The sequence below is a fragment of the Ranitomeya imitator genome, chromosome 10 (genome assembly GCF_032444005.1).
Source record: "Ranitomeya imitator isolate aRanImi1 chromosome 10, aRanImi1.pri, whole genome shotgun sequence".
Lineage (NCBI taxonomy): Eukaryota > Metazoa > Chordata > Amphibia > Anura > Dendrobatidae > Ranitomeya > Ranitomeya imitator.
Genome location: NC_091291.1, coordinates 134,065,480 through 134,078,531, shown reverse-complemented (window position 1 = coordinate 134,078,531; position 13,052 = coordinate 134,065,480). Strand labels below are relative to the sequence as shown.

At 49.7% G+C, this 13,052-nt stretch overlaps 1 protein-coding gene across 3 annotated transcripts in view; it reads left to right on the top strand.

The window, feature by feature from the left end:
• Positions 1–13,052, top strand: part of DIXDC1 (DIX domain containing 1) — a 100,347-nt gene that overhangs the window by 66,122 nt on the left and 21,173 nt on the right. For all 3 annotated transcript variants that reach the window (XM_069741422.1, XM_069741423.1, XM_069741421.1), the window contains 2 exons: positions 7,562–7,674; positions 8,691–8,836. In XM_069741422.1, coding sequence (XP_069597523.1) covers positions 7,562–7,674; positions 8,691–8,836 — 259 coding nt within the window. The remainder of the gene's footprint in view (positions 1–7,561; positions 7,675–8,690; positions 8,837–13,052) is intronic.

Below are 13,052 nucleotides of genomic sequence, written 5' to 3'. Positions count from 1 at the left end.
AATCTCCAGTCCATAACCTGTCCTCTCCATACATCTCTGTCCTAAACTCCTGATATTTCCCCATATGTAATCTCCAGTCCATAACCTGTCCTCTCCATACATCTCTGTCCTAAACTCCTGATATTTCCCCATATGTAATCTCCAGTCCATAACCTGTCCTCTCCATACATCTCTGTCCTAATCTCCTGATATCTCCCCACATGTAATCTCCAGTCCATAACCTGTCCTCTCCATACATCTCTGTCCTAATCTCCTGATATCTCCCCACATGTAATCTCCAGTCCATAACCTGTCCTCTCCATACATCTCTGCCCTAATCTCCTGATACCTCCCCACCTGTAATCTCCAGTCCATAACCTGTCCTCTCCATACATCTCTGTCCTAAACTCCTGATATTTCCCCATATGTAATCTCCAGTCCATAACCTGTCCTCTCCATACATCTCTGTCCTAATCTCCTGATATCTCCCCACATGTAATCTCCAGTCCATAACCTGTCCTCTCCATACATCTCTGCCCTAATCTCTTGATACCTCCCCACCTGTAATCTCCAGTCCATAACCTGCCCTCTCCATACATCTCTGTCCTAAACTCCTGATACCTCACCACATGTAATCTCCAGTCCATAACCTGTCCTCTCCATACATCTCTGTCCTAAACTCCTGATATTTCCCCATATGTAATCTCCAGTCCATAACCTGTCCTCTCCATACATCTCTGTCCTAATCTCCTGATATCTCCCCACATGTAATCTCCAGTCCATAACCTGTCCTCTCCATACATCTCTGCCCTAATCTCTTGATACCTCCCCACCTGTAATCTCCAGTCCATAACCTGTCCTCTCCATACATCTCTGTCCTAATCTCCTGATATCTCCCCACATGTAATCTCCAGTCCATAACCTGTCCTCTCCATACATCTCTGTCCTAAACTCCTGATATTTCCCCATATGTAATCTCCAGTCCATAACCTGTCCTCTCCATACATCTCTGTCCTAAACTCCTGATATTTCCCCACCTGTAATCTCCAGTCCATAACCTGTCCTCTCCATACATCTCTGTCCTAAACTCCTGATATTTCCCCACCTGTAATCTCCAGTCCATAACCTGTCCTCTCCATACATCTCTGTCCTAAACTCCTGATATTTCCCCATATGTAATCTCCAGTCCATAACCTGTCCTCTCCATACATCTCTGTCCTAAACTCCTGATATTTCCCCATATGTAATCTCTGGACCTCCTAAAACCCTGCTTACAATCGTCACGGGTTTACTGTAACAGAGAGGAGCCAGATGACCACCTCCTTCATAGTAAACAGTGGAGGTTTCTGCCAGCAGTACAGGGGTTAATCTGTTCAGTTTAGAGTCTCTTAAGCTTTTGTGTTTTGATGGTCTCAGCTGTTCAGTGTTGGCGACTCCCCTCTGTCAATCAGGCATTGCCAAATTTAGTTCTATTCTGCCTGGTTGGAGCTGGAGGTGTTGGTTGTTTGTTGAGGCGTTTTGGAGTTTTTTTTCAGGAGATTGTTGCTTGGTGAATTGTCTATGTGCATATCCTCATCCTCTTCTATTTGTTTTCTCCTCCCTTTACTTCCCGGCGTTCCACTGTGTTGTTTGTGCAAAATAAGGAGAACGGTATTAAATGGCCGCATCACGTGGGTAATATACATATGTGTGCACAAACGTGTGCTGGCCGGACTAAAATGCTCCTAGTCGTAACACTAACATGCAAGGGGGGATTGTGGAAACCACAAAGAAAACGACAGCAAAAACGGAATATAATAAATATCAAATAAGCCTTTATTAATGTACATAACATACAAATGAAGATAAAATACGGACCAATACACGGGACAAAGTACAAGATGGCGAAACACACGGGGAAACAGCTACCCGTGTCAAAAAAGACGTGCGGCTAAGGGACTGGCTATAAAGGACAATAGTACAAAATATGATAATAATAAGCAGGAATAGAGCTCATGAAAGATGATGCACAAAAATAGTTCTGCCTATTATGGATAGTACCCATATATGTGACCTTACACCCTAATTGCAATTGTGCACTACTGATGTAGCTCTATAGTACCAAGATATGTAGGTGCCACAGTGGGCCCACATGTAGGCTAATCAGAGAGGGGTAATGCCTGTATATGATGGTCACATAACGGGATCGGGCATACCAAGTGTCCGGAGCTGCTATCCCATCCCGTGCGGCGGACGTGCGGTCTGAGGTCCAGTGCTGATTCCTACTCTCGTCTATAGCAGGTAAACTTTCTGAGCAGCCTCGCTGCCTTAAACCATGTGGGGAGTCTGTGTATTCGGTGGGTAGGGATTATGGGATAGCAGCTCCGGACACTTGGTATGCCCAATCCCGTTATGTGACCATCATATACAGGCATTACCCCTCTCTGATTAGCCTACATGTGGGCCCACTGTGGCACCTACATATCTTGGTACTATAGAGCTACATCAGTAGTGCACAATTGCAATTAGGGTGTATGGTCACATATATATGGGTACTATCCATAATAGGCAGAACTATTTTTGTGCATCATCTTTCATGAGCTCTATTCCTGCTTATTATTATCATATTTTGTACTATTGTCCTTTATAGCCAGTCCCTTAGCCGCACGTCTTTTTTGACACGGGTAGCTGTTTCCCCGTGTGTTTCGCCATCTTGTACTTTGTCCCGTGTATTGGTCCGTATTTTATCTTCATTTGTATGTTATGTACATTAATAAAGGCTTATTTGATATTTATTATATTCCGTTTTTGCTGTCGTTTTCTTTGTGGTTTCCACAATCCCCCCTTGTGTGTTGTTTGTGAGTGCATATTTTGTAGTATTGGTATTTTCATTTATCCTTGTACGTCTTCCCTTGTTAGTCTGGTTTGTGTCTTCATATACACAACAACTCCCCACTTCCCTGTGTGGGGGAAGGGACAGGTTAGGTAACGTTCACACTAGCGTTATGCTAGTGTGCGTCGGGTTAGCGTCGGGCGACGCAGCGGCGACGCACGCGTCATGCGCCCCTATACTTAACATGGGGGACGCATGCGTTTTTGTTAGTTGCGTTGTGCGATGTCTCCTTTTTTTTTGCCGCAAGCGTCGGACCAAGAAAATGCAACAAGTTGCATTTTTCTTGCGTCCGATTTTCGGCAAAAAACGACGCATGCGTTGCAAAATGCAGCGTTTTTGCGTGCGTTTTGCCGCGTTTTTGCGTGCGTTGTGCGTTGCGTCGCCGACGCAGCGGCGCACAACGCTAGTGTGAACGTAGCCTTAGTTCTGATTCAGGAGCTCAGTAAGGCACGTGGCCCTGGCTTCTTCACCATCAGAAATAATCTGAGGAGTAGGGATAGCTTGCTCGCCCCTAGCTTTAGGGATAGGAAAGGAACCCCTAGGCCCGGGATACCATGCTATTGTGTTGTGACAATACCTCTGCGTCCTCCATCCGTCAGACTCTCACCCGCTTTCTAAACCTTCAAAAGCAATGTGAAAACCTATTTCTTCAACCTCCAACACTCTTCTGCCCCCCAAACACCATATTTACAGCTTTAACCTTCACCTGCTGTCTGTCTCCCTCTTCCCTGGCCGATTATAAGCCCTGAGGTCCCCCGATGCACCAATCTGTCACTGATTATAGGGGCTGCCCTATATGGGCCATGTATAACATTTTTACTGTAAATGCCATAAATGTCTGGTAGTTGCGGGTTGCACCCTGTTCACAAGTATCGCCATGGCTGTGTGTGCCGTCTCTCTATGGGAGCTCTGGTAATGGCGGAGCAGTTGCTGTAAAATCAGTAATAATATTTATCCGATATAGTAGTGATTCTTGTCTGTTTAGTAGGGATATTGATGGGTGGGCAGATTGCAGGGTGCGGAGCCGGCTCAAGCGCAGGATTCTGCTCGGCAGGTGCCACAGATGAATATTTCAATTAAGTCTCCGTTCTCCTTCCTTTGAAGCCAACAATAGAAACATAACGCTGCTCAGATTAATTCTATTAGTTTATGGTTTCAAAAGAGTTAATCACAATTTTTCTTGAAATTAATTTTCCGGGCGGCCCCAGCTGCTGGAATTAATGAGGTGTTTGGCCTTTTAAGCTGTTGAATAGGAAGATCCGTCCTATCAAGATAAGAGCGTCTGGCTGCATGATCAGAAGCTGCCACCTGGTGATCTGTCCCTGCATATAGGGGATTTATCATCTACTCCACATCTAGAAATGTGTCCAAACCTCCGGGACTGAGACCTTCTGATATCTGATGAAGCCTTGTGCTAGGAGACTGCATGTCTCGCTGTTCCCGGTATACGGCGGGTCTTGTGGGGTGTTTCCGGTATACGGCGGGTCTAGTGGGGTGTTTCCGGTATACGGCAGGTCTTGTGGGGTGTTCCTGGTATACGGCAGGTCTTGTGGGGTGTTCCTGGTATACGGCAGGTCTAGTGGGGTGTTTCCGGTATACGGCAGGTCTAGTGGGGTGTTTCCGGTATACGGCAGGTCTAGTGGGGTGTTTCCGGTATACGGCAGGTCTAGTGGGGTGTTTCCGGTATACGGCGGGTCTTGTGGGGTGTTTCCGGTATACGGCGGGTCTTGTGGGGTGTTCCCGGTATACGGCGGGTCTTGTGGGGTGTTCCTGGTATACGGCAGGTCTAGTGGGGTGTTTCCGGTGTACGGCAGGTCTTGTGGGGTGTTTCCGGTATACGGCAGGTCTTGTGGGTGTTTCTGGTACACGGCAGGTCTTGTGGGGTGTTCCCGGTATACGGCAGGTCTTGTGGGTGTTTCCGGTATACGGCAGGTCTTGTGGGTGTTTCTGGTATACGGCAGGTCTTGTGGGGTGTTCCTGGTATACGGCAGGTCTAGTGGGGTGTTTCCGGTATACGGCAGGTCTTGTGGGTGTTTCTGGTATACGGCAGGTCTTGTGGGGTGTTCCTGGTATACGGCAGGTCTAGTGGGGTGTTTCCGGTATACGGCAGGTCTAGTGGGGTGTTTCCGGTATACGGCAGGTCTTGTGGGGTGTTCCTGGTATACGGCAGGTCTTGTGGGGTGTTCCTGGTATACGGCAGGTCTTGTGGGGTGTTCCTGGTATACGGCAGGTCTAGTGGGGTGTTTCCGGTATACGGCAGGTCTAGTGGGGTGTTTCCGGTATACGGCAGGTCTAGTGGGGTGTTTCCGGTATACGGCAGGTCTAGTGGGGTGTTTCCGGTATACGGCGGGTCTTGTGGGGTGTTCCCGGTATACTGCGGGTCTTGTGGGGTGTCCCCGGTATACGGCGGGTCTTGTGGGGTGTTCCTGGTATACGGCAGGTCTAGTGGGGTGTTTCCGGTATACGGCAGGTCTTGTGGGTGTTTCTGGTACACGGCAGGTCTTGTGGGGTGTTCCTGGTATACGGCAGGTCTAGTGGGGTGTTTCCGGTATACGGCAGGTCTTGTGGGTGTTCCTGGTATACGGCAGGTCTAGTGGGGTGTTTCCGGTATACGGCAGGTCTTGTGGGTGTTTCTGGTACACGGCAGGTCTTGTGGGGTGTTCCTGGTATACGGCAGGTCTAGTGGGGTGTTTCCGGTATACGGCAGGTCTAGTGGGTGTTTCTGGTACACGGCAGGTCTTGTGGGTGTTCCTGGTATACGGCAGGTCTAGTGGGGTGTTTCCGGTATACGGCAGGTCTTGTGGGGTGTTCCTGGTATACGGCAGGTCTTGTGGGTGTTCCTGGTATACGGCAGGTCTAGTGGGGTGTTTCCGGTATACGGCAGGTCTTGTGGGTGTTTCTGGTACACGGCAGGTCTTGTGGGGTGTTCCTGGTATACGGCAGGTCTAGTGGGGTGTTTCTGGTATATGGCAGGTCTTGTGGGTGTTTCTGGTACACGGCAGGTCTTGTGGGGTGTTCCTGGTATACGGCAGGTCTAGTGGGGTGTTTCTGGTATATGGCAGGTCTTGTGGGTGTTTCTGGTACACGGCAGGTCTTGTGGGGTGTTTCCGGTATACGGCAGGTCTAGTGGGGTGTTTCCGGTATACGGCGGGTCTTGTGGGGTGTTCCCGGTATACGGCGGGTCTTGTGGGGTGTCCCCGGTATACGGCGGGTCTTGTGGGGTGTTCCTGGTATACGGCAGGTCTAGTGGGGTGTTTCCGGTATACGGCAGGTCTTGTGGGTGTTTCTGGTACACGGCAGGTCTTGTGGGGTGTTCCTGGTATACGGCAGGTCTAGTGGGGTGTTTCCGGTATACGGCAGGTCTTGTGGGTGTTCCTGGTATACGGCAGGTCTAGTGGGGTGTTTCCGGTATACGGCAGGTCTTGTGGGTGTTTCTGGTACACGGCAGGTCTTGTGGGGTGTTCCTGGTATACGGCAGGTCTAGTGGGGTGTTCCTGGTATACGGCAGGTCTAGTGGGGTGTTTCCGGTATACGGCAGGTCTAGTGGGTGTTTCTGGTACACGGCAGGTCTTGTGGGGTGTTCCTGGTATACGGCAGGTCTTGTGGGTGTTCCTGGTATACGGCAGGTCTAGTGGGGTGTTTCCGGTATACGGCAGGTCTTGTGGGTGTTTCTGGTACACGGCAGGTCTTGTGGGGTGTTCCTGGTATACGGCAGGTCTAGTGGGGTGTTTCTGGTATATGGCAGGTCTTGTGGGTGTTTCTGGTACACGGCAGGTCTTGTGGGGTGTTCCTGGTATACGGCAGGTCTAGTGGGGTGTTTCCGGTATACGGCAGGTCTTGTGGGGTGTTTCTGGTATACGGCAGGTCTTGTGGGTGTTTCTGGTATACGGCGGGTCTAGTGGGGTGTTTCCGGTATACGGCAGGTCTAGTGGGGTGTTTCCGGTATACGGCAGGTCTAGTGGGGTGTTTCCGGTATACGGCAGGTCTAGTGGGGTGTTTCCGGTATACGGCAGGTCTAGTGGGGTGTTTCCGGTATACGGCAGGTCTAGTGGGGTGTTTCCGGTATACGGCAGGTCTAGTGGGGTGTTTCCGGTATACGGCAGGTCTAGTGGGGTGTTTCCGGTATACGGCAGGTCTTGTAAGGCTGGTTCTGGTATACAGCACTCCTTTTGAGGTATTCCCGATATTCGGCAGGTCTTAGGTGGTCTCCCGGTGTCAGACCATGCAGTTTTGTGGAGGGAAGGACAATTATTGTTAATGTTGCACGTTCCCGCCTCTTCTTTCCTTATAATTACAGATTATAAATTCATTGATAAGTGGGAAGAAGAATCACGGTCTGCATTAATCATGGTTTTCCCATCTCCAGTTATGTCCCGAGTTTCTGCTTTTTCTAGAGGTAAAATCCCTCTCACCAGTCAGGGTTACGTTTCACCCCGGCAGATGATCAGGGTCTCTATCACGGATTAGACCCCACTCCCCCTGGACACTAATGCGATTGCCCTGTCTGATGATTATGGATGCAGCTCGTCTGACAGCTGTAATTTCCCATAATTCGGTGGGGACCCATAAATGAACCATTTCTCGGCTGCATACATCTTGCCGGCCACGTGATCAGCGCGGGGTCACATATTGGGTCCGACCATTGGAGTGACGTATTCTCCTACCAGGGAGGGCGTCTGAGCTGTAACCGTCCGATATGTTCGCTTTCAGCCTGGCGTCGCCAAGTCCTGTGCACAGCGTAAAATCCGAGGTGAACGGGCTCCAGTGTGAAGAGAAGGCCGAGATTACCATCATACAGTGCGAGGAGAGCATATCCGCGAAAGGTGAGGCTGCAAACCACGCCCACTTCCCCTTAGGACACACCCATTGTCATTAAACCACACCCCTTATTAAGAGTGGTCAAAAAAGTGACGCATGCGCACCAGAATTTATCTGATCTCTGCCCAACTCTGTTATGCCGAGGACAGGTCTACCTGTTCCCAAGGTGGTCCCTAAAGGGGGTCTGACGCCTCTCCTGATACCGCGGTTTCTGTAGAACAATTGGCGCTTTCCCTCCCCTTACAATTTAGCATAATCTTTACAATTCATTGCGCCGCCCCTCTGTTACTCCTCCTAGAAATACAGAAACAGTGTTAGTGGGGCGGTGCCAGTTGGGGGGCGTGACCTACACACCCTAACACTGTCCAATCAGTGCTGAGTATGTAGAGACACGCCTCTTTTACAATGTTGACACATAGTTATCATTTTATTCATACATTTCCAGGCGGAACAATGGAGGAATAGTACAGGGAAAGGTTAGAAATAAAAGATGCTCCTAAATTTGTATTTTGTGAGGAGCCACAATTCTTTGTGAGCGCCGTGCTATGCCGAGGGCAGCGTCTTCGGGGGCTGGAGTTATACAACATTGGCCTTCATTTTCAAGATATTTGCTTGCTGTCGGTGAATGAGAACAATCATTATTAGGTTTATAGGCAGCAAACAAGTGGAGTCTTTTTTTTCACAATTCATTCTGCCGTCCCTCTGTTAGTCCTCCTGGAAACGCATCAAAACTGATAGCGGGGCGGTGCCAGTTGTGGGCGTGTCCATATACTATCCAATTAGAGCTAATTATGTAGGGACACGCCCCCATCCCTCTGATAAGGGGAGTGATGACCCGGCTTGTAACATTTCCAGGAGGAATAATAGAGGAACTCCCCCAAAAAGGCTCCTGAATAGCAGACAATGTCAGGACTGGTGATATAATACCGCCACATCGTGCCCCCATAGTACCGCATTGCTGATAATACTTTCTGCTTTGTCCTGATTTTTCTGCCAACCACATGTGCTCTGCTTCTGACAGATGAAGCCCCCGTTCCTCCAGCGGAGTGTCAGCCCCCCAGCCCTGCTCTGTCCCCGGACACCTCCTGGGAGGACCATCTCCTGGAGCAGCAGGACCATCTGGAGAAAGAGATGGAGGAAGCCAAGAAAATGATATCCGGATTACAGGTGAGTCAGCGGGGAAAAATCCTCCACTCCTGCCCCCTGCAGTCCGTAAAGTGTATTATTATTATATTGATTCCATGGTGCTGCAGATGAGTGTTGGGCGCATACAAGATCCCTGCTAACTCTTTACATGCTGCCACTCTGGGGATATTCTGCTCCTGCAGATCTCTGCACTTGGAGCCTTTGTACGCAGGTTTTTCACAATGTGGTGGGAATAGCAGCAGCAGTGTGAGCAGAGGAGGCCGCAGCCGGGTGTTAAGTCATTGTCATTCATGCAGTGCGGCTGGATCATGGCGTACCTGCTAATTATAATACGGAGAGGACAGTAAGCGTCATGGCATCCGCCACATCTGTGGTGTGAAACCATAATTCTCAGCTCACTATATGGGGCTTTTCTGTTATCTGCCCGTCTGTCATTCACGTGCAGTGGGAGGAGAACGCTGGTCACACTGGGAAAATGGGTGATGGTGTTTTATAGGGACAAGCTGGGGTCACACAGCATGTATCAGCCCATAACAAGCACTGATCAATGATTGGGGTCACACGGCATGTATCAGCCCATAACGAGCACTGATCAATGATGGGGGTCACACAGCATGTATCAGCCCATAACAAGCACTGATCAATGATTGGGGTCACACGGCATGTATCAGCCCATAACGAGCACTGATCAATGATGGGGGGTCACACGGCATGTATCAGCCCATAACAAGCACTGATCAATGATGGGGGGTCACACGGCATGTATCTGCCCATAACGAGCACTGATCAATGATTGGGGTCACACGGCATGTATCAGCCCATAACAAGCACTGATCAATGATTGGGGTCACACGGCATGTATCAGCCCATAACGAGCACTGATCAATGATGGGGGTCACACAGCATGTATCAGCCCATAACGAGCACTGATCAATGATGGGGGGTCACACGGCATGTATCAGCCCATAACGAGCACTGATCAATGATGGGGGGTCACACGGCATGTATCAGCCCATAACAAGCACTGATCAATGATGGGGGGTCACACGGCATGTTTCTGCCCATAACGAGCACTGATCAATGATTGGGGGTCACACGGCATGTATCAGCCCATAACGAGCACTGATCAATGATTGGGGTCACACAGCATGTTTCTGCCCATAACGAGCACTGATCAATGATTGGGGTCACACAGCATGTATCAGCCCATAACGAGCACTGATCAATGATGGGGGGTCACACGGCATGTATCTGCCCATAACGAGCACTGATCAATGATGGGGGGTCACACGGCATGTATCAGCCCATAACAAGCACTGATCAATGATTGGGGTCACACGGCATGTATCAGCCCATAACGAGCACTGATCAATGATGGGGGTCACACAGCATGTATCTGCCCATAACGAGCACTGATCAATGATTGGGGTCACACAGCATGTATCAGCCCATAACGAGCACTGATCAATGATGGGGGGTCACACGGCATGTATCAGCCCATAACGAGCACTGATCAATGATGGGGGGTCACACGGCATGTATCAGCCCATAACAAGCACTGATCAATGATTGGGGTCACACGGCATGTATCTGCCCATAACGAGCACTGATCAATGATTGGGGTCACACAGCATGTATCAGCCCATAACGAGCACTGATCAATGATGGGGGGTCACACGGCATGTATCTGCCCATAACGAGCACTGATCAATGATGGGGGGTCACACGGCATGTATCAGCCCATAACGAGCACTGATCAATGATGAGGGGGTCACACGGCATGTATCAGCCCATAACAAGCACTGATCAATGATTGGGGTCACACAGAATGTATCAGCCCATAACGAGCACTGATCAATGATGGGGGTCACACAGCATGTATCAGCCCATAACAAGCACTGATCAATGATTGGGGTCACACAGAATGTATCAGCCCATAACGAGCACTGATCAATGATGGGGGGGTCACACGGCATGTATCTGCCCATAACGAGCACTGATCAATGATGGGGGGTCACACGGCATGTATCAGCCCATAACGAGCACTGATCAATGATGGGGGGGGTCACACGGCATGTATCTGCCCATAATGAGTGCTAATCAATGATTGGGGTCACACGGCATGTATCTGCCCATAACGAGTGCTAATCAATGATTGGGGTCACACGGCATGTATCAGCCCATAACAAGCACTGATCAATGATTGGGGTCACACAGAATGTATCAGCCCATAACGAGCACTGATCAATGATGGGGGGGTCACACGGCATGTATCTGCCCATAACGAGCACTGATCAATGATGGGGGGTCACACGGCATGTATCAGCCCATAACGAGCACTGATCAATGATGGGGGGTCACACGGCATATATCAGCCCATAATGAGCACTGATCAATGATGGGGGGTCACACGGCATGTATCTGCCCATAACGAGCACCGATCAATGATTGGGGTCACACGGCATGTATCTGACCATAACAAGCACCGATCAATGATGGGGGGTCACACGGCATGTATCTGCCCATAACGAGCACTGATCAATGATGGGGGGTCACACGGCATGTATCAGCCCATAACGAGCACTGATCAATGATTGGGGTCACACGGCATGTATCTGACCATAACGAGCACTGATCAATGATGGGGGGTCACACGGCATGTATCTGCCCATAACGAGCACTGATCAATGATGGGGGGTCACACGGCATGTATCTGCCCATAACGAGCACTGATCAATGATGGGGGGTCACACGGCATGTATCTGACCATAACAAGCACCGATCAATGATGGGGGGTCACACGGCATGTATCTGCCCATAACGAGCACTGATCAATGATGGGGGGTCACACGGCATGTATCAGCCCATAACAAGCACTGATCAATGATTGGGGTCACACAGCATGTATCAGCCCATAACGAGCACTGATCAATGATTGGGGTCACACGGCATGTATCTGCCCATAACGAGCACTGATCAATGATGGGGGGTCACACGGCATGTATCTGCCCATAACGAGCACTGATCAATGATGGGGGGTCACACGGCATGTATCAGCCCATAACGAGCACTGATCAATGATTGGGGTCACACGGCATGTATCTGACCATAACGAGCACTGATCAATGATGGGGGGTCACACGGCATGTATCTGCCCATAACGAGCACTGATCAATGATTGGGGTCACACAGCATGTATCAGCCCATAACGAGCACTGATCAATGATTGGGGTCACACGGCATGTATCTGACCATAACGAGCACTGATCAATGATGGGGGGTCACACGGCATGTATCTGCCCATAACGAGCACTGATCAATGATTGGGGTCACACAGCATGTATCAGCCCATAACGAGCACTGATCAATGATTGGGGTCACACGGCATGTATCTGACCATAACAAGCACTGATCAATGATGGGGGGTCACACGGCATGTATCTGCCCATAACAAGCACTGATCAATGATTGGGGTCACACGGCATGTATCTGACCATAACGAGCACTGATCAATGATTGGGGGTCACACGGCATGTATCTGCCCATAACGAGCACTGATCAATGATTGGGGTCACACGGCATGTATCTGCCCATAACAAGCACTGATCAATGATTGGGGTCACACAGCATGTATCTGCCCATAACAAGCACTGATCAATGATTGGGGTCACACAGCATGTATCTGCCCATAACAAGCACTGATCAATGATGGGGGGGTCACACGGCATGTGTCAGCCCATAACGAGCATCGATCAATGATTGGGGTCACACGGCATGTATCTGCCCATAACAAGCACTGATCAATGATTGGGGTCACACGGCATGTATCTGCCCATAACGAGCACTGATCAATGATGGGGGGTCACACGGCATGTATCAGCCCATAACAAGCACTGATCAATGATTGGGGTCACACGGCATGTATCTGCCCATAACGAGCACTGATCAATGATGGGGGGTCACACGGCATGTATCAGCCCATAACAAGCACTGATCAATGATTGGGGTCACACGGCATGTATCTGCCCATAACGAGCACTGATCAATGATGGGGGGTCACACGGCATGTATCAGCCCATAACAAGCACTGATCAATGATTGGGGTCACACGGCATGTATCTGACCATAACAAGCACTGATCAATGATTGGGGTCACACGGCATGTATCTGCCCATAACGAGCACTGATCAATGATGGGGGGTCACACGGCATGTATCAGCCCATAACAAGCACTGAT